The sequence below is a fragment of the Lepisosteus platostomus genome, chromosome 8 (genome assembly GCF_059453375.1).
Source record: "Lepisosteus platostomus isolate fLepPlt1 chromosome 8, fLepPlt1.hap1, whole genome shotgun sequence".
In the NCBI taxonomy this organism is placed as follows: Eukaryota; Metazoa; Chordata; class Actinopteri; order Semionotiformes; family Lepisosteidae; genus Lepisosteus; species Lepisosteus platostomus.
This window is the reverse complement of record NC_142618.1, coordinates 33,519,594-33,542,612: the sequence shown is the minus strand read 5'-3', so window position 1 is coordinate 33,542,612 and position 23,019 is coordinate 33,519,594. Positions and strand designations below refer to the sequence as shown.

The window sequence follows — 23,019 nt, the reverse complement described above, 5'->3', positions numbered from 1 at the left end:
AAAAGGTGGAACAGGTGCACTGTTTCAAAGGATTCATGAGATAATCAGTTCATGTCAGAGACCAAGACTGTTCACATAGCCTGACATTAGAGACATTAGTTGGAACAGAGAATATGAACTTTTCACATAATTGGTGTGATTTTGGTATGATTTTCAAGATGGGATGACATATAAAATAAATAATAATTAAATAATTAAAAGTACCTGATTAATTCTAGTACTGTATGTCAGACTTAAATTAAGATTACCTCCATACATTTCCTGCACAAATCTCTCCAAAACAGCTTGTAATGTTTTGACAGGTGAAGCACAATCAGATGTTACGGATTCGGTAAGAGAAACCGAAACCAGTGAATGAACCCACTTGCAGGTGCTGATAAAGCCTAACCATGATCCAAAGAAAGCCGTAGTCGAAGAAACGAGCCAAGAGTCCAGGGGAAGCCAGAGATCCAAAAGGGAACGAGTTACCGAAGCCAAAGCGTGATCCGAAACCGTAGACAATAGAGCAATCCGATAGTCCAGGGAAAGCCAGAGATCCAAAACAGAGTGTGAGTACCGAAGCCAAGCCATGATCCGAAAAACCGTTGTCAAAAGGGGAAAAAACCGTAAACCGAAAACCAAGAAGGACACAAGGCAGAAGAAGGAGTAGCGCAACTAGGAAGCTCGAAAGGAAAACCAATACTGAGCGAGGAGGTAGGAAAAGACAGGTGTTTAAGTATAGGATGAGACGGGGGTGTGGTGGTGAATAAGAAAACTGATAGGTAAACTGATGGAGTAAGGCTACGCCTTCTTCTGCCTCTTCCGTAGCCGGGAGGCAGGGATCGTAACAGATGAGTGATCTATTGTATATCTTAGTTTTGACTATTTTATTTTATTAATTATTTTAAGGTACTTCTTTGAACAAAAATCGTTAACTTCATGTGCTGTGAGGGGGAAAGACAGTGATTTCCAAATGTGTACTATTACACATACTATACATGTCACCAGCCAGTCTTTCTCCTGGCTGCATCACCTCTTCTAATTCTTGTTAATTTTAGCTTTTTATATATATTTTGGCTTTAAATGTTACTGTTTACTACCTCTAAAATTTATTAGTGCTCTCCTGACTTGAAACTTCTGGTTTTATTTTTAATCACATACTGTAGCAACTGTAGCAAAATTGATTTACACCAGTTGTACTTCTTAAAACCACACAATCTTATAAATTATAACATAGTTTCTTTTTCTTCCTATTTCCACTGTGCTAGGCATTTTCTCTCTGACTCATATATAATCCACTAGCTGTTCTCCAGCATGAACTGAGGTATTTGGTCATTTTTGGTACTTGTTTTCCCTAACTCTTAGTAATGTAGAACTAATGCGCACCAGGAGGGATCCATTTAGGAGAATGTAGGAGCCTTCCCAACTAGCAGATTCATTTATCTGCTCTCCATCATTTATAGTACTGTTTTATTTGTAACATTCTGTAGTATTTTAAATTTGTAAACGCAAGGTAATTCTGCATAGAGTTTTAAATAATTGATCAAACAACATTAGGATCAAAACTCCAAACTGGCCAATCACACAATTTATCCCTTTTAAGTTTAAAACACAGCATTAAAACATAATGAAGGTGAATACCTGGTAGGTGGTGGAATTACTGTTGTTCTTAAACCTACAAAAATATGAAGATGTATTAACTTGAATATCCTCCGTGTAGTTTATCTGCTTTGCAGAACAATTTGATTTCTTTACTTTTTTGTTTATTTTTAAAAATACACATACAAACTGTTTATATTAATATATTGCATACAATAACTACTTATTTTCTCAAAAACAAATAATAAGTAATACATTAAATATTATTTTAATATATCCTAATCACAAGCTTTATGTTTCACTGATTTACACATCTACATACTGTAAATATATTTCATATATATAGATGATTAATACGCAAAACATACAGTACCTTTTGTCAGTATCCAGGGCAATCTTGTCCCTGTTGTAGGAATGCAGTTCTATATTTAAAATTCTCAAGCAAGGCTTGATTAAGCACAGTATTGCATTTACGTTTATTGTACTGGAATCACATTAAATCACTTATATGACCTCACAAAGACAGGATGCTGACCTTTGCCCCAAAGTGTCACGCAGTCCCGATGGCCCAATGTGAAGAGCAATGAAGTGATTAAGAAACAGTGATTCAAGTGAGGCAAAGGCTCGTCTTATCTTCCTGGACTGTCAGGTCGAGAGGGATCTTATACTCTTTCTTCTCTGTGGTGCACCAGTACCAGCCCACGTCTTCTGGGCTCAGTCTTCTCAGAGTCACAGTGAATACTCTCTGTGTTCTGTTGTCCGTAGTTGATACTCTGCTGGATGTATCAGTGCTTTCACCTCTCAGCACCTTGCAGCTTCTCACTTCCACACCTTTACACCACATTTTCACATAGCTTTGGAGAGCAGGGCCATATTCACATGGAACATCTAGCTGTCTCTCCGCTAAGCCTGTCAGGCGATTATTTTGCATAAAGAATCCAAAGGAACCTGAGAACATGTAGTAGAAATTGTTACAGACACCTGTGCCATGTCTTTTTCATACAATCCCCTCTTTATCAATGTCATCAGAGTTTATCATCATCCATCAACCCTGAACACATGTAAAGAAAAGTTATTTTATTCAGCACTTTAATTATTGGTACTATTAGTTAGTGTTGTTATTCAAAATTAAGTCTTCATTAAATAAAAATATTTTGAAAACAGCATTTTTTTTATAGAAGCATATTTAGATATGGGTATCCAGGACTACACATGACCACAAGAACAATCAGTCTGCAGTTACAAAGGGAAAATGATGATATTCAATGATCTCCAGACAAACAGAATACAGCTTTTGTTATTTTTAAAAACACCACCTTGCACTTTCTTGAAGCAACTGAACACATTGCAGCAGAAACAGGATTTTCTGTCAAAGGGGATTCCAACTTTTACTGAATTCCTCAAAAACTGTTCAGGAGATTCATAAAAAACAGCTTATTTTCTTTTTTGCAAAGCTTATTGCAAAGGCACTTGGAGGAGAGAGGTGGCCCCATGCTTTACTCTGATGCTGTTTTGATGGGTTCCATTTATACTTTAACTGTAAGCAGAAAACCACCTTTTGTTTTACTATTTAAAGAATATGTCAGAAAGAAAGGACCTATTCAGAAATGACACATAATGAATATATTTGGATGCTGGAATGCATTTAGCAGCTGAGCACAGCAATTAAAGAAATTTTGAGTTTCTTCTATCCCTTTAAAGCGGTTTAATTCACCTGTCTGTAAAAATACTACAGTAGACATCAACAAAGCTCTCCCCACTTTTTGCTTAACACCAACTCTTTGTGACTTGATATTAAGCAATAGTGTATTCAGAGCAGGCATTGCTGGTCTACTCTTATCATCTGTTATGGTGAGTTTAAGGGCATACCCATCATCTCCTGAATTCTGTATTTCTATAGCACACCAGTACCAGTCTTCATCATCCATCTTCAGCCCCCTCATAGTCACAGTGAACACATGTTGGCTTTTGTTGTCTGAAATTAATAATGAGTCAGTGTCTCTTTGTTGAGTTATGCTTTTCTTTAAAATTGAGCAGAAAATCCAGCTCGGCCCCCTGCACCAGTATTTCATATGGTTTCTGTACTTCATATCATAGATGCAGGGGATACTGAGAGATCCTCCCTTCAGGCCAGTGAGTTGTAACCAGCTGAACACTCCTGCACATATACAAATCAGAGATATAATAAGAGAAAATGTTCAGAAAGAAATCAATTACGTTTTGAAAACCCATTTTATGTAAAACTAAACTAAATCAAAATACACTTATTAGTTCTGTGAAAGTTTTATCTTATATAATCTGTATTACATAAATTGTTTTTTTTTCTGATATGAAGCATTAATAAAGAAAGGCTAAAAACATTGACTATGATTTTACTAATACCCTACACTAATAACACTAATATTTTTATGAATTTGTAACACTTTGGAAATGTATTGAAAATTAAAAATTAAATGCCATGTGAATCCTTTACTGTTTTTCATAGTTTTTAAACAGGAAACATTTTTGTAACAACAGCTTAATAAAATCCTTTTAACATAAACCGTTTTAACATATTGATGAGATACATTATGAACTTCTTTGCATGTGTGAAATTATAGGTCTCATTCCTTTTTGGAATATGACATTTGAACTAAACATGGTAAAACATACAGTAGCACCTACATGCACACTAATTTCCTGTATTTCAATTAATTCTGGCCAACACCAATATTCTATATCTTAAGTCATAAAAAGTTTTAAGCTAAGCCTTTTCTGTTTGACCTTTCCTCACATGCACTCACATGAAATAGTGCCTCCTATTTCCTACAGGGATAACAATACTATACTGTAATTCGTCTCACCTGTGTATCGATCTGATCATCAATCCCAGGCAACCTTAATTTGGTCATGTGGAAAGGAGTTACTTTTTTCCAAGTGTACCCTCAAAACCCAAATACTGTAGCTTGTTTAAATCATTAAATTACCTACCACTTGTCATCAATAATAAAAAAGATTCATTTGCACTAATATGGCCTTTTATGGGTTTTGGTGTCCTTCCTGTAACTTAATTGCAGGTGTTTTTGTTAGTTATTGTTTGATTTTGTTTTGAAAAACAAATGAAACACCACAGGCGACCGCAATAGCCGCAGTTTTATTGAATATTGGATAGGAAGGGTAAAGAAATTAAAAGTCTGAGATTATAAAGGTAAAATGTAAGGACTCACCCCAGCCCCTGTACATAAACACATGAGCCCCTCCTGGATGACATTTTACAATTTCTTTTTAAAGACAAAAACTATGTGTGTACTGTATATGAACTTAGTTCTCTTTTCTGTTTTCATGTGCATCTTAATGTTAATCTATTTTTGGTATTCTTCCACAAGCACTCCACTACCACAAGCAAACAAAGAATTTATCATTCTAATTTGTTTGAACTGTCTTTGTTCTTTATTTGAATGACCACCCATGAAATTATTTTAATTTTCAAAGTTTAAATAAAGTATTTTGTTTGACTAGCATTGCCTCCTGTTATATTGTTAAAAAAACAGAACAAAACACTCCACGAACATTAATAATATAAAATAATGCCAATATAAACTGGTTATGCATACAATAATTAGCAATTTCATAAATAAATGTTTACATAAGAAAGTTTTCACACCTTTGTCCAATAATCTGCTTTACTTTGCCATAAAGTACTATTATTGTATTTTACGTTTTCATCTCTTTGCTATGATGTAGATCAGAAGAAGATTAACAAGCAGTTTCAGTCCAGTTAAGGTACACACACTGTGACTGTGTTTCATGCAGTACTTACAGTACCTGGGAGTGCAGTCAAGAACGCAAGGAGCTTCATTAGTTAAATATTCATACTTCCTACCGAATGAAGGGTGAATCAGAATCATATCACAGCTTAATGATTTTCTACAGCTGTCTGCTTTCTGTGTCTTTCCCACAAGCTGATTAGGATCTGTACAGTATATAGGCTCTGCTTTCGTTTCCTGTCAAGAGGTAAGGCACATAACACAATTAAAATACACATACGATTTATGGTCTGAAGAGGAGGCTGTTGGTGTGGTAGAGTCGGCTATATGTTTTTTTTTAATAATGACACATTGTGACATTTGCTTAAGACCTTTTTAAGAAAAAAATTTAAAAAACACAACTGCAGCACAATGCTGGGCAGAGCAACAATTCTACTTATGTAACTGCTGGACACTTTTAAAAATGTTTCTTTATCTTTTTAGGAACCACTGTGTACAATTTTTCACTGTGGTTTAAAACACAATTGTAAAACTTGTATATATAAAAGTATATATATATAACAATTTATATATTTACAGATATTTACTGTATCTCAGAAAGATGCACCATGATATCATTTTATGGTTTTCCATTAATTTATTTTTTGTCGTTTTTATTTTCATTAAGAACAAAATAGTGTGTAATAGCACATACATTACAGAGCAAATCCATAACAGATTTTGTGCACTACATTTTCTTGCAAATCCTTTTATAATACAAAAGAGCTTAAAGATCCTTTAAAAACTTGGATTTTGAGATAACAGGAACTACTGAAGTAGTCAACTTAGTTTGTAAGGGAAATGGGAAGCCAGATGGTGTCTGTTCACCTGTGTGGTAGTGAAGATGAAACAAAACCCAGCAAAAATAGCAGTACATGCCCTGCACAAGCTTCAAGATTAAATACCCAAAGGAAAGCTTTCTCTATTTCACCATGGAAAACAGAGCTTGATTTGTGCCTACATTAGGAAACAGTGGAGTGACAGACTTCTGACCTCAGCGTTCTCTCTGGGTGAATGTACTGTGTACTATTCATCCATTTCCTAACAGCTTTTTCCAAAGCAGGGCTGCAGGGCTGCAGGGCAGCTTGGACATGTCCAGGCAAGGAACGCAAAATATATCACAGATGGGACCCCAGGCCAACACAGGGCACACACTGACACAAACAAGCACATGTGGAACATGCAGCTCCCCCAAGGAGGAACAGGACTGCATGTCACAAGATGGATGTCTTGATGAGCAGGAAGGTCAGAGGAGTATGACTGCACTTCCTCCTTCTCCCCACACAGCAAGAGATCATTGATCTAGGTCAAACGGAAAAGAATGACAAATTACCAAAAACTGATTTAAAAAAACCCAGTGTATGTAGTTCAGATGAATTATTTTGTAGTTGATCTATTTTTCCTTTCAGCCTACATAGAAGCATGTTTTTGATTCATTCATTGGTGATCTACATGCCATTTAAATTCAATTAAGCAATAATTATGGAAAATATTTTTTTCTTTTTTCACAGCAGCTTGAGTGTAAAAACTAAAATGTCATTTTTCACTACATGAAATACCTCACTGTTACGAGCACCCCCAGCACCAATTAACTCCAAATTATTCAATCTTCATTCCACACCTTTTCCCCGCAACTATTTAAATCCTCTTCTCACTCCTACCAGCACTCCGTATTAGGATTTCATCCACCTCCTGAGCTCGCCTCGCCCTCCTTTCCTGAAACCCTCTCTACCTTGTGTGGATCCCCTTAACTACAACTCTTTGGCTTTGGATTTCTCGCTGCCTCTCTCTCGTCTCGCCCTTCTCAGATTTGTTTGCCTGACTACGTTCTCACTACCCGGATTTGACCATGCCTGGAAAAACTGACCACTCTTCTTCGTCACCCGTCTTGGATACTTTATCTTTCAGATCCCATCTTGAGACTGCACAGGGTTCGTAAATAACTAGTCGCTAACAGAATACTGAGCCAAAACAATATAAAACCCACGGGTAAAAAAAACGGCGGCTGTTCAACAACATTTCATCGGACCATTCAGGATTATCTCCCAGGTCACTCCTGTCTCTTACTGTCTGGCTCTTCCCCCGATTCTTAAGATCCACCCCATGTTTTACGTTTCCTCCCTCAAACCCTTCTCATGATCACCCTTATCTCCACCAAGAAAGACCCCCCCACACATTATCAACGGGTACCCCGCGTACACAATTAACAAGAACCTGGGTTCTCTGTGGTTTCGCGGTGCTCTACAATATCTTGTGGACTGGGATATGGCCCTGAAGACAAATCCACAATTCCAGAAAGAAACATCCTGGACCATTCCCTTCTCAGGGAGTTCCACCAGAATTTCCCAGACCATCCTTCACGGGCTTCAGGAGCCATCCGTATGGGAGTGGGGGGGGGGGGGGCAGCACCAATTAACTCCAAATTAATAAATCTTTATTCCTCACCCTTCCCCGCAACTATTTAAACCCTCTTCTCACTGCTACCTGCTCTCAGTATTAGGATTTCATCCACCTCACAAGCCTCCTTTCCTGAAACCCTCTCTACCTCGTCTGGTTGCCCTCAACTATTACTCTTTGGCTTTGGATTTCTCACTAAGGATAGTAAGGATTTGTTTACCTTACTACATTCTCACTGCCCAGATTTGACCTTGCCTGGAAAAACCGACCACTGTGGAGAGAACAGTTTACTATGCAAAACAGCTGATGGAGAAAACTAAGCATGATGGATCAGATTTCTGCCTTAGTGTGCTGAATCTTCAGAATATACCTCATGATTCTTTTTTAGGATCTTCAGCATAATGTCTCATGTCCAGGTGAACACACAGTTCATTAACTGCAAAGGCATTCATGCTTGTTATTATTTTATGATACAAAGAAAATGTAATTCTGCAAGATTTGTGTATGTGCTCCTGACAGCCAGGAGTAGTGCCCAGAAGTTTATGTGTCCTGTGTTTGATTTAGCTACATGAAGTAGAAACAGGGATTTTATCCGACATTTTGCTCATCACTGTAGCGGCAATGCTTGTTAATAAGACAGAATTAAGTGTTGCTGTGCTTTCTCCTAAATGAGGCCCCATCTCCCTCTTCATCTCTGTGGTCAACCACAGAGAAACTATTCATGCAGGCTGATTTAAAAATGTTTTCTTTTGATAAGGGACAGCTCCCAAATGGGGATGCACTTAGCTAAGCCTGGCTATCATGATCAATGGTCATCCATTGGCACCTATCTGTCAGTAGTAAGTGACTCATATCTCACCTTGATCAACCAATCAGGGACTGGTAGGGCCGAGTAACCCACGTGGGTCTCTGATGCCATTAAACTTTCAGCCAATGAACGAAGTTCCTCTAGGTAAAAACAGGCAACACAGAGGGCCTGTAGAGGACTATTCCGGAAGGAGAATCTCGAAGGAGAATTCCAGGGGTGCGAGACAATTCCAGGGCAGGACGGCCCAGGAGCAGAAAGGCTCCCAAGGGCAGGACATTCTCGCAGCGTGCCTCCTGACCATCCTGAGACTCAGCCCGGACAACCATGTAATGGCCAGTGTGTCTGAGTGCCAGAACTTTCCTTTGTTCTAAGAGTCGAGAGCGGAGGTTGCCACGAGTAACCAAAGGATCCACCTGAGGTTAGCACCAGCAGCAAGCCTCGTGAAAGGAAACTGTGGAAAGCTGAATCAGTATTCAGAACTAGCACTTCATCAGGAAGGAACCGGTCCTCTTCCTGACCTGCTGGGACCCACAGTCATCTTTTCTCCTGAGCACAGCATTTCTAGTTAAAGCCAAAACTAACTAGCCGGTCTTCAGAGAGCATCAGCAGGGCACCGTCGCAAGCCGCACAGCACAGCTTGGCACCGAGCCAGAGAGCGCGGATTGGACGGCAACAGCCTGCAACTGTTTCTTTGTGCCCGCAGGAGATCTGAATCCCCAGGGATTGGATGAGTATTCAACTTCGCTGCATTACTACTCGAGAATTCAATTGTTATCCCAACCAGTTGATATCAATTTAATTCCATAAGAGTTATGTACGTGTTTTGAGTATCTAATGTAGAAGTTATAACCAAGTTCATTTACGAAACGGTCTAAATGAATGATATACTGAACGTATGTCCTCTTAATATGTGTAACTCTTTGTAACTGAATGAATATATACCTTTTGTATTCTGATAAGGTTTACATGCATATTCTATGTATTAATAAATCTATTCTTGTGTATTAGTACCTGTGTGGGTGCGTTGTTTGAGTTATATCGCAAGGTTGGATTCTAAAGCCATTAAAAGAATCATTTTGTGATTTACTGCTACAATTAATAATTGTCCCAGTAAATGCCCAAACCCCTACAGAACTGGTGCCTCGTGAGAGCACACTACATCACCATAAATAAAAGCCTGTTGCTGTCCTTGAAAAGTGAATGAGAGACGATCTGCAACCTGTGTCCGTCCTCCTTGCATTATTGCAATAAAGAGATCTTGAGTCTAATTCACCAGAGTTGCGTGGTTTTCTGTCACAATAGAAACTTACAACTACAGCAAAAATCCACTAAAAATTCAAACAGAGCTACTTAGGAAATGGCATGCACAAAAATCATATTATGACAGGAAGTGTAACCCTACTGTCTTCTCCTTCTTCGCATTTTCCCACTTATGTAGGGTCTGCTTGTTTGCACCGATTTTTCCACTTCGTACGGCGGTCTGCGGCGTCTCAGCAGGTGACTTTTGCGAGGCGAATGTCGTCTTTCAGCCGATCCAGTCAGTGCGTAAATGGTCATCCACGGGGCCGGCAGCCTTCCGCATTCAATTCGAGGGCGGTCTTTGCTATTGATGTGTCATTGCTGTGGGGCACGTGTCCATACCATCGCAGGTGCGATTCCCTCATTTTCTCAGTGATTGGGGCAACTTTGAGTGTTTTTCGCACCTCTTCATTCAGGACATGGTCTAGTCTTGTCAAGCCGAGGGTCCATCGCAGCATCTTCATTTCCATCGTATGGAGTGCTTGTTCATGTTTCTTTGTCGTTGGCCAGCATTCAGTTCCGTATAGGGCCACTGGTCTGACCACTGAGCAGTAGGCTTTGGATTTTAGGGGCAAAGGGATCTTTTTGTCGCACAGTACTCCAGTGACCTGCCGCCATTTCATTCAAGTGGCTCTAACTCGTGTCTTGGCGTCTTGGAGGGTAGTGCAGTCGGAGTTGACACATGAGCCTAGGTACTTGAACTGGGTCACTTTGTTCAGTTGGACCCCACCAGCTGCGATTGTGCCGCATTCCAGATACTCCATCTTCTTGATGTTCAGTTTCATCCCGAATCGTTCAAGGTACGTCTTCCACTCCTGTACTTGCTGTTCGAGGCCGTGTCGCGTTTCGCTTGCTGTCATAACATTCTCGGCATACAATAGCTTCCATGGATGCCTCATCTGGATATCTTTAGTCACCGTATCCATGCAAAGTATGAAGAGCAGAGGAGACAAGGCTGAGCCCTGGTGGACACCAACATTGATCGGGAAGGTGTCTGAGGTTTCAGCTGCGTAACATACTGAGCTAGTGGCCTTTTGGTACAGGAGCTTTGTCCAGCTGATATAGGCTTCGGGGACGTGGTGCTGTCGCAGGGCCAGCCAGATGGGATCGTGCGGTACCCTGTCGAATGCCTTTTCCAGGTCGAGAAATACCATGTGGATTGTTTTCCTCTTCTCATGGTGCCTTTCCATCAGTAGGCGGGCTGCGTGTATGGCGTCTATTATTCCGCAGTTTTTCACAAAGCCGCATTGGTTTGGCAAGATATTGATGATGGTTCTTAGTCGTGCGTCCAGCACACGCTCGAGAATCTTCATTGTATGGCACAGCAGCCAGATCAGCATGTAATTAGAGCAGTTGTTAACGTCACCTTTGCCTTTCCAAGTGTAACCCTACTATATAACCACTTAAATCTAAACAAGTTGTTAGATTACAGATTCTATATGGATCAGATCCCCTGGCAACCATCAAAACAGTCTCTAAAAACCCACGATGACGAATTTTCAGGACCTGCACTACAGAACACTTTGCTTCTTTCTAATTAACATAATGTTCTAGAATCCCCTGCATCCTAAACTTCAGAGGAAGAATAATATGAGGTTAAACAGCCAACAAACTACATGAACACTTCCCAACCTGCTGGAATAAATTAACAAGCCCTTACAGAAGTAGGTCTTGGCACATTTTTAGGCCCAATCCCAAATATTTAGACTGAGTGTATGAGGAATATAAGAAACTGTGCTAAATCTCTACTGTTATAACTGTTATTAACTAAGTCTGTTACACAAGATATTCCTTGTATATAGGTTGTAAGAGGACCCGGGGAAGGGTCATCTCTAACAGGTATTTCCGAAATGAAACACTGAAAATGCTAGAGATTGACCTTAGCAAGATGGCGAACAACGAGACACAGCTGAGACGCATCAGGAACCGGAATATAAGTGGCCCAGAGGCAGTGAACGGGGCGGAAGCCGGTAAGGTGAATGCGTTTCGGAGGAAAAGAGTGGAAAGAGGTGGATGTTAAGGATCGGGCTAACGAACGACTGCAAGGAGAAAAGGTTTATGATTTTGGATTACGGACACTGGTTTAGGATACATCGCGGATTGTCTTTATTACGAACTTTTGGAACTCGGAACGAATCAGGCCTAAGGGAACGGATTACGGACTGTATTCGGAAGGCAGGTGTTGGAAGAAACGCCACGGATCGGAGGACAGTAAAGTGTGGTGTAAGTACGACCTTCGTTTACATAAACTATCCCCCGGAGACACCACAAGGTATATAAATGATGTATATAAAAAAGCATATAAACCAATCTTTTAAAAGAATTGGTATTTGTATGTTTATTATGTATACATCTGGTAAAATAGCAAGCAAAAGAATGGGGATGTTGAACACTTGTTAATGTTTACACTAAATGAGCTTTGATATATATATATATTATTAGAAAGAAAAGTTGAAGGTTGCATGACATCCCATTTTAAAGACTTGTTCAAAAACTGTTTAATAAAATGTTTCTAAAACCTATAACAGTCTTGGGTCTCAAAACAACCATGTAACACATGCACATTTCCTCCCATCTCAGCCACTGAACTTTGAAGCTCTTTCAAAATCATTGCGGGGACTCACAGTTAAATCTCTCAACAACTTCCTCCTTTCCCAGCTGCTCAGTTTCAGAAACAGACTGAACTACACTGCAGTATGTCTATTTGGTACAATATGTTTTCCATTTTTTTCAAGATTAGGCAGACTGGACTCACAGTCATATTTAAAGACTTTGATATTGATATAGTGACATGCTTTGAATGCTCCTTGTTCCTTTGTCTTCTTGGATGAATCCATCCATTCATTTTCTAACTGGGTTATCCAGTATAGGGCTACAAGGCAAGCAAAGGGTTCAAGGCGGGATACAGCCCAGATGGGTCATCAGTTCATCACAGGGCACAAATAAGACAAAACAGGACACAAATACACTCTCGCACCAGGGCCAATTTTTCCCAGAAGCCATTTAACTCAGTAGACTGCGGGAGGAGCACTTGGCAAAAATCTGTGCAAACACGTAGAAAACACAAACTCTACAAAGATAGCACCCTCCATCTGGAATTAAATCCAGCATTAAGCCCAGCACCATGAAGCAGCAATGCTAACCACTGTGCCACTGTGTCACCCTCATGACTGAGTGTATTCTTGAAATTCACTATTTAATTGAGGGTCCTTGACAGCAAAAGATGCACTGTATTTATTCGGAAATCACGTGAAGCACTATTATTACACACAGAGGCCACTCAACTAATTGTGCATCTAAAATAATTTATGTTTGCTGCAGCAAAATGCAGTCATGACTTTTACATTTTTCTTTCATATTATTGACTTACTTCTTTTGAGTATGTGGAGTAGGTTGTGTTTATAACAAATATTATTTACTTCTTCAAAAAAATGAAAGCTTTAAAGAAACAAAATAGAAGAACTATGAAAGGGCGTTGTGCAATGACATAAGCTTCAGTTTCTTGTGTTAAGATAAAATAATATAAATATATTTGTTTACAATAAGGGGGTTTTGAAAGGCTTCTCTGTTAATAAGGGTGATGTAACAAATATGTGATATTGCACACTCTTTTCTATAAAAATGTTTAGTATATACAGTATGACATTTATATTCATGGTGTTCTTTTTAAATAAAAAATAATTTAACCACTTAATGTTTCTACATTACAAAAGAGGGTGTAGTAAGACCATACAGATCAAGGTGAGACTGTCTGAGACTAATATTTGTTTGCTTTTAAAACTTGTGTTTTTTTATCTAACAATCATATTTTAGATAAGATTAGCCTTTTTTAGAAGTGACTGCCTGTCCTCTTTCAGTGTTCAGATTGTTATCAGCTTGTTTTCTTTAAGATTAGTCTTGCACACTTTGGTGTCACCATGGCACCAGGGTCTTTCCTGTATGACATCACAGACCTATCATCATAATTCCTAACAAGAAAAGGCAGTTCTCAGCAAATGAGCTGTGAATAAGCAAGTGAAGAGAAATACATCTGCATGTCTGATTTCATTATTGAGGGCTTTGTGAAATTTAGAATAAAGCCACAAAAATGTGTACGGCCAGAAAATGTCAGACAACAATACTTTGCAACCTTCATTGATTTTGTGTCTTTTTTACTTTATGCTGTACATGTATGTTTTGCCCATATACTGTATATGGGCTTTTCAGCATAGCTTTAATCATAAAGTGCTCCAAAAATAATATTTGCTTTTCCTTATTTTTTACATTTCTAACAAAAGACATTTTCAAAAGAAAACATTAAAAGCCTTTGAAACGTCTAATTTATTTTATATTGCAAAAACGATCAAAAGTATTTTCTGTTTTATTTTCTGCTTTTTGTTTCAGCTTAAAGGAGGTTATGCTCATAAATAGGCAAGGTAGACACATTCTCACATTGGTTGTGATCAAAGGAATGTCTGGAAGATAGAGTTTCACAGTGTTGGTTGATAGTTGGATTTAGTATAGTAGATGTGCAGTTCTGTAGTTTTCCATTGTGAGTTTTTAATGTGCGCAGACTCCTTGAGCCAGTTATTGAGGTGGGGGTCTATCACTATTACAGTATATTTGATTACAACAACGTAAATGACCAGAAGACTGAATGACTATCACTATCACCTGCTATGAGGTGTTTGATCACTGGTCTCACAGAGGAAAGAAAGTAATGAGTCTGCTTTATTAACTGAACATCTGATGTTTCTGTGCAGCAGTTTGTGTAGGACAGAGAATGGCAAGATAACTGAGTCTAAACCCAAATTGTCAAAGAATAATGAGTTTATTTTTAAGTAAAGCAATGAAAAGAATTTTAAACACCAAACGGTCCATGTAATATTTAAATTATATTGCTGGAAGGAGTATGCATGTTTTGCCAATAATTGGAAGTAACACGTTTCAGTATGTTTTTGTTTCTAAGATCTGTATTTTTTTCTGTCTGTGTCTTTTATATTATATTCAGCTATATTTGGTATGAGGAATGCTATGCTCCTTTAACCACCTAAGAAATTCATTCAGCACACAGACCCCAGGAATCACTAATTCAAGTTCAACATGTTGTTAGGCAGTTAGGACTGAGATTCCACAGTAACAGCCCCTGGGACTAGTCTGTGAGATCTGCATTGCTCAGCAGAGCTCTGTTAACAATTATCTGAATAGCACACAGTACAGTATGTAGAAATGGCAAATGGCTCCACACTGGGCATCCTGAAGCAGAGCATGTATTGAATTCCCCACCCATCTAGCCATCCTCCTAGTGAAAAAACTATCATCTTTTTGGTGTAACACTCAGCAAGTACAACTTACTGTATGTGGATAATAAAAAAAAAACGATTCAATTCAATCTCCAATACAGAATTGCTCTTCCCCCTATGTTCTTTACCATGCAATCTAGGACTGTATATACGGTGTTGATGTTTGTGAATCTGGATAAAACCTTAGCCATCTGTAGCTAATTCTCTTGACACTTCATGAACATGTAAACATTGTTCTCTTGGTTCTCCCTGCTCAAGCTCTGCTGAAGCTCCACAGGATGCTGCAGGAGAAGAAAAAATCAAACAGTCAATTTTACATAATCTGTTAAACTTGTCATGTGTGACCAGTTCCACGTCATTTTAGTGATGTCCATTTATTTTTTAAATCTTAATGTGTGGTGTTGCCAATTCATTTTCAAGACACAATTTGTTAATTTGATTTTGTTTTAAGCCATTAATTTGTAAACAGTGTGAAAAGACAGGCCAGCAGACAGGCCAGCAGACAGGCCAGCAGACAGGCCACCAGACAGGCCAGCAGACAGACAGGCAGGCAGGCAGGCAGGCAGCCAGACAGAAAGATAGACAACAGGCAAGCAGGTAGACAGACAGACAGATCATTCAGTACTTTGGGTGGGCTCCTCATTGGGCTCATGATAACATAGACATTTTCTGGACTGTCTCTTGCTGGTCCCTAAGAGATTAAAGATATGAAAGTATCACCTATTTCTGTTCATTGTAGAACTTTTCATCCTTACTACATTTCTAAACATTGCAAACAACTAGTGCAACCTTACTTTTAATCAAGAGAAACATGTATACTCTCAATATAGTTGTAATAATATTCAACCTAATACGTTAATTATAAAAACATCATACACCTGCATTCAACAAAAGAAGTATATATTCCTTTTCAAAAGAAGTATATGTGGACAACCTGCCTTAAATCAATCCAATAATGTTTAAGAGAGGGAATGAAGATGTATGGTGTTTTATAACCAAGTAGAAAAATGTCAAAAAACAACTAAAAAACTCTTATCAGTGACCTTTCTGTTGTGCTGAAGTTAATCATTTCAAGGTAGATCAAAAAGAGCTTGCACCGGTAATAACACAAAAAAAAAGCAATGCCAGAGTGTCCGTTGTCTAATTTATTGAGGTCTTCATTAATCAGTTAAAATATTGGGACAGTCAATGGGTCTCCACATTATTCAAAGTATAAACAAAGTCAACCCAAAACATGACACTGAACCACATCTCTCCAAATGTTGTGCACATTAAATGCTCTATTCTCCTTTCAGTGTACTGTAGGACTAGGTTTCAAAACCAAATTGAAATGTATTATCAAATACAGCTTACTATACAAAAAAATAAGTATCGTTTTTCATATTTTTATTTGATATTATTTAAAATGTCTGAGTGTAAAATCATGTATTATGTACAATCATGTATATATATATATTAAGTCAAAAGGTATTATCATTGTGTAATTGACAGGACATCTCGCTATTGAGCTCAAAAGATCTTACCTCATTTGCCATGCTGCTGCCATTTCCTACTCCTGCAGACTTGGCTTTCCTTCCTCCTGAAATATCGAAAGATGAAACTATAACTCATTGTAGAAAAATTCTTTGTGTTTGTTTGAAGTAGTTTGTTAAGAGATCCATCTATGCATTCATTTTTTATCTGCTTCATCCAATTTAGGATTGCCGGGGAGCCAGAACCTGTCCCAGCAAGCAACAGGTGCAAGGTGGAGTATACCCTGGATGGGGCACCAGCCTATTACACTGCACTCACTAACACAAACACATACACTCCACACACACCCACACAATTAACACCATGGCTAATTTTCCCAGAAGCCAAAAAAACCTAACAACATGTCTTCAAACTGTAGGAGGAAACCAGTGCACCCAGACAATACTTATGCAGACACATACAAAAGCCCCCCAGGGATAGCACCCCAGGAATTAAACACAGGGCCCCAGCGCTGCAAGGTAAAAATACTATGCGCTGTGCCAGTGAATGGTTAAAATGAATTTCATGTTTATTAAAGATAATAGTTACAGCTACATGACCTGAGAAATCAAATATGTTAATTACAGTAAAAGAGGCAAAATACATAATACATACTTACAGTATTTATCACACTTAACGATAACAGTAAATAACACTTACAGTATAGATGTAAAAAGGACCAAAATGACAAATAAAGGCACTGATTCATTTGACATATTTATTTCATGCTCTCAACTTTTATCTCTTTTATGTATGACTTCATGTTCATGGTCTCATGGCCAGTACATAATTTTCACATGCGCATAACATATTATCTTCGTACCATATATAATTATCACAATTACCTACTATATTACCTACTATCTCATGGCCACAGCATATCTATTAATTAATATTTAAGTGCAGATATTAGCTAAATGAATTTGGTTAAATTGAAACAACTAAAATTAACATTGGTATTCTATCGTACACTTTTGAGTTATTTGTGTCCATAATGGTTTTTTTTTTAAAGATTGCCCATTCAGGTCTATGACTAGCCATCCCAACTTTATAATATCTTTGTAAATTTTAACATGGAGCACTGTTTCACAGCTTCAGGATTAAAGTTACAAGCCCAGTTTCTACTACCTCCTAAAACACTGATTACATTAATTGGGTTTTTATAAACTGTTCCTTGTGTTCCTTATGTGACTTTAGACCAGTGTGTGACCCTAAAAAAACTGTAATTTTGAATATACAAGGGGCAACCACAGAGATAAACCACTGGGCCACCTAACAGATTACACATCTTCTGAAAATGACAAAGGAGGCAAAATCAGAGGACATTTGTTTAATGTGATTGTATGTTTAATTAAGCTTGTCATCTTCCAAAACAAAAATTCAGATGTTCTTGCCTCTCCAAGTGACAACTTCTCTAAATAACATGCAGTATTTCTATTCTTTGTACTATTTGTCTAGAAGGCCTTAAAGTTCAACAGTTCAAACTCAAATTATGTCACAGTCTCACTGTGACTGGAATTCCCTAAAACATGGTGCAGAGCTGACAAAACACTGCTCACCAAGGTGTTCTTGACCTGCCATGGAAGAGTAACAACTGGGGATTCGTGGGTCTTTATGAGCTAATGTTTTCAGCGAGAGATGCATTGCTTCTCTACTCAGTGCTTGCTTTCCTAAAACTCAATGTAGAGGTCACAGTGTGTCAGATGTTGAGTGATTTGTTAGTACAAGATGGTGGACTCTGTCCACTCAAAAGTAAGAGAAAAACATGTATTGCAGCTTAACCAGAAAGTTTATGATTATTATTTTATAATATTACAATGTGATCACATATTATTTCTGTCAACATGTTTTGCCAAACATCAATTGGAAGTGTAAGAGGGCAGCTGCCATTGTGAGGGGAATCTCCATGGTTCTGGTGTCTAGACTCATATAAGGGGTTATTTGGTTGATGAGGTTGTGACAGAGATTAGTGTGGATGTGTGCATGTGAGTTAACTTCACACGTCTGCATGTGGAAGCAAATCTCTGATGTACAGCAAATTTTCTTAACTGTAGTAACTTTATTACAGGAAGGTATATTAAATTTAAATTACAGGGTGACACAAACAACATTAGTGTCACTGTCAGGCGGGAAGTGTGGGAAATGTGCCAATTTATAATGTATATAATTGTATAATTAGAAATTCATACAATTTATTGAAAGCCACATCTCACCTTAGAAAGAATGAATGCATTTAAGAAAGCCTGCTATATAATAATAACCCACTGTATGTGATCAGCTACTCAATAAGACAGAAGTGAGAGAAAAAGACCTTCATATTGGAAAACATTGAACTTACCTTCTGCATTCGTCCGTGTTTTCAAAAATAAAATAAGGGCAGGAACAAGAACAGCAAGGGTCACTCCAACAGTCACTAAGAGAATCATAAAATCTACCCTGGGAGTAAAAGACATACAGTGTGGTCATTCAAATCAAGGAAGGTGCCATTAATGCGAATCTTTTAGCTTCTGCCTTATAATGGGAGAATGTTGATTAAGGTTTGAATTTTGTCAGTTTAGCTTGTTGCAGCTCTTCTTCTTAGTTTAATTTGTCAATTTTACTTAAAAGCCACTGTAGTTTTATAACTATATATAGGTGATGTTGGCATGGATGTTAATAGGGTAAACCCTAATAGGGTTAATAGGGTGTTGGGCCACCACAAGCCACCAGAACAGCTTTAATGTGCCTTGGTAAAGATTCTACGGTGTCTGAATCCATTGCTAGGATGCAACACCATTCTTTCATGAGAAATTCCATTGTTTGGTGTTTTGTTGAGGGTGGTGGAAAACGTGGTGTTATGCTTCCACCTCCTCACCAGCAGAGGGCGTTAAAAGCACTGGTTGCTGGCCAAGTTGTGTCCAGAGTCCCAGAGTGTCCAGAAAAGCGCTATATAAGTGTAATTATTATTAAGAATTCACTACAATATCTCTTTTGATTTTAATTTTATTTTATAGTAGAACACCTCAAAATTTATGTACTATTAAATTGTTTTTATTTGCCTGAGTGCACTAGTTATACTGCTGCCAACTGTAGCAGTGAATTACCACTTTGGTGTTTGAAATTTAGAAATTTAGATATACTTTACTTCTTTTCTTCATAACAATCAATTTTATAATTTTCAAGAATCAAAATGAAGAATCTGTTACCTGGTACTGGGATTCAGTTCAACACTGGGAATGTCAGGCAAGCCCATAACTGCAGAAAAAATAATATGAGCTATTCGGATATTTCAACACTCTTAAACACTATGAAAGGCAAATAGCACTGACAACTTCATAAAAAAGGCTACAAAAATAAAAAATCAAAAGAACATGCAGCCTGTTTGGTGTTGAAGGATCTCATTCAGGCATTTCTTGAAAAAAGTCAGGGTATCAGCTTGAACAACATTACTGGGTATCTTGTTCCATACAACTAATGCATCTTTAAAGGTGTGAGAGTAACACTTTGTAGCTCTCCTAGATGTGTTTACTGTAAGTTACTTTTACATTTTCTTCTGAAAATGGACTCTCTCTCTCATCCTAGCGTTAATCCCACATCAGCAGGGTCCGCTTGTCGGCACGCCCGTCTCCATTTGGTGGTTTGAACCAAATCTTTGAGCTGACGTTGCCATTAAATGCGACTGAGAATACTTTAACCAGCGTGTTGCTCTGAATATATTAAATCAAGGGTTTTAAAGTCTCATAATTCATAGCACAACATTCAAGCAAACCAAAATACTTTTTACAATCCTAATTATAAGAAAGGAACAAGTATGTATAACTCTGTTACCTGCTGTAGAATTGTTACCATTGTTAAAACAGGAATACAGGAACATCTTACACAGGTACAATTCTGGATCCATGCTTGAGGTTAAAATGCTCGTGGCATTTTTGTTCTTTTGCATCAGAATCTCACAAGCATTTGGAGTTTTTCCTACACAACAGTATTCAATGGTCTCCAACACGTAAGATGTGTAGTAGCAGGGTACAGTGACAGAGCCTCCTTTCTGTACTGGTTTGTACTGGCTCAGCATATGGCTGGAGAAACCTGCAGTTACAGAAACACATTATTATAAAATACAGCCCCCTCATGAGCCTAGTGATTTTAAGCTCCTACAATTCAACAACACCTGTACAGTATGACCTTAAATTTTGTAAGTGAAATGTCACTGCTTTCAGCTTCTGTTAAGCAAAAAGGGTGCCTACTCATTTCACAACAAAGCAGAAGATTCCTGTGGCTGTACTGTAAATTGGAAACTGTCTTCCCAGTAGATCCACACTATATACTGTACATCACATTTTGGATTGGAACTTTATATTTATTTTCCAAGATATCCATTAAAGTCAGAACAAAATCTAAAAATAAAATGTATTATGTTTAAAGTAAGAACATCAAAGTAAAGGTGGCAGCTTTGAATGTGTTTGTCCCAATTTATTCACCTTATGTCGTCCAAATGTAACTACTGTTCCTGACATGTTTTTTCAGTGAGTTCTTCATTCTCATCTGAGCCATCCTGTCATATTTTTGTTAGTCTCTTCCAATTCGTTATCATATTCAGATTCCTCTGAAATCTCTCGTAATACTAGGAAGGCATTTTGTTCAGTCACGTCTTCTCTTAATTCATTCTTTTTTACAAAAAGAAGGACCGAACACTACTGTTTAAAAGCATTGATGTGCTAAAATGGTTTATTTATCACCCATGATCCTTGATGGCACAAACGGTATTTAAACATGTATTTAGGAATACATTTATTCGTTCACTTCTTTAAAAAAGCATACAGTTTTACCTGAACAATAATGTATTTAAATTGTACATCAAGATTCATATTGTTCATGGGTTTTAACCTTGCTTTTTTGGGATGTTGGGATTTGGCTTGAAAGCGCCCGTGTAAAAATAATTAAAAAGTGTCCAGATAACAATGCAGGTAGATTTATAAGAATGGTAATTATTTATTTGTTAACTAGGAATCGAGTCAAAGAAAACGTCTACAAGTTCATCTGCTGAAAACATGAAAAGTAAATCTCTTAAAGAAAAGTATTATTGAAATTGAAATGAAATATTTATACTTGTAAAAACATAAGTCAAATCTTTAATTAAATGTATGCAGTATAATTGAGAAGAGGGGGTAAAAGTGAATTATAGGAAAATGCAATATGTGAAAACAAATGTGCTGTACAGCATGAAATAATCTGATGCTGATTTATGTTAGCTGCTGCCAAATATTAGTAATGTGCAAAAACATTTTAGCTGATTCATTACTAAGGATTTTTAAAAACATTAGTACAACATACATTGAAGAAAAGATATTTATTTAGTTTATGGGTATCACTTAATTTCCCTTTACTCTTAGAAGGAGTAAATAATGTCCCCTGGGTAGAAAAACTATGTAAGAGGATGAGAGTCTGACACCATCTGGTAAAAGGAACAATTTATATTTCTGAAAAGTAGATAAAGCTTCATATGTCTATAAAATAACACACCAAGCTATGAGAAACATCTTACTTTGGAAGAAAGCCAACAGGAGAAGACCAATCATTTTCAGGGTGAAGAGAGTCTATCCGCAGTGAATAATTCTGAATGAAACACCACAAACAAGAATAAGATGTCCTCAGGGATTTCTCACTTTGTTTATTTGACATTGTACTACAGAAAACCACAGCTACTGCTGCAGTTTCCTTTTCTGTTTCGAAATTTTAAATGACTCAGTGGAATTTACTTGATGTTGTTAATGTTTTCTTTAAATTTTAGCTTGGCAAAAAAATGTAAATGACAATGGCAGAAACCTTTTTCTTTCAAATTTTCTTTTTTTTTATTTTTTTGGTAGCAGGTAGGACCCAGTAGACAATAATAATCCCTCTGTTGATTTATGTTCCCAGAACATAATCTCATTGTTGTCAATGTGACAGTTTTAAAGTAAACTATGAGATTAAAAATCTAATCAAATCCATTGTGTGTCCTTAGTAAATCCATAAACTTAAATGGTGAATCAGTGATCTAGGGAGTTTCAATGAAGAAAGCAATTTCGAACAGTTAAATAAATAGGCTGAATTTATTTTACAAACCGTCATAGTACTAAACAAGAGGTCTTTTGGCACTATTAATTCTTCATAGTCCTTCATAGTTATAGAAATGGCTGCAGTTCTATTTGAATGTTTTTGTGTGTTTTTAGTTATATTAATTTAGTAATGTTTTTGTATATAAATACAGTACAATATACAGTACATTGCTATAAACGGATTACCAAAATATTAGAAAAGAGTTTGTTCCACAGTAATCCATCCATAGAACTGTGAATGGCCTAGTACATTAATTAAAAAATAATCTAGGTTTGTTTTCTTC

At 37.5% G+C, this 23,019-nt stretch overlaps 1 protein-coding gene across 1 annotated transcript; it reads right to left on the bottom strand.

Annotated features, from left to right (window-relative positions):
* Positions 1–14,570: 14,570 nt before the first annotated feature.
* On the bottom strand, positions 14,571–22,323 carry LOC148657248 (uncharacterized). Its single transcript, XM_088643249.1, has 7 exons — positions 22,183–22,323; positions 20,469–20,726; positions 19,847–19,895; positions 19,000–19,097; positions 16,673–16,728; positions 15,775–15,840; positions 14,571–15,430 (listed from the first exon to the last, which is right to left on the bottom strand). Exons 1-7 carry the CDS (start codon positions 22,214–22,216, stop codon positions 15,347–15,349), a joined length of 645 nt encoding a protein of 214 aa, XP_088499375.1. The 5' UTR covers positions 22,217–22,323; the 3' UTR covers positions 14,571–15,346.
* Between the last annotated feature and the right edge of the window lie 696 nt (positions 22,324–23,019).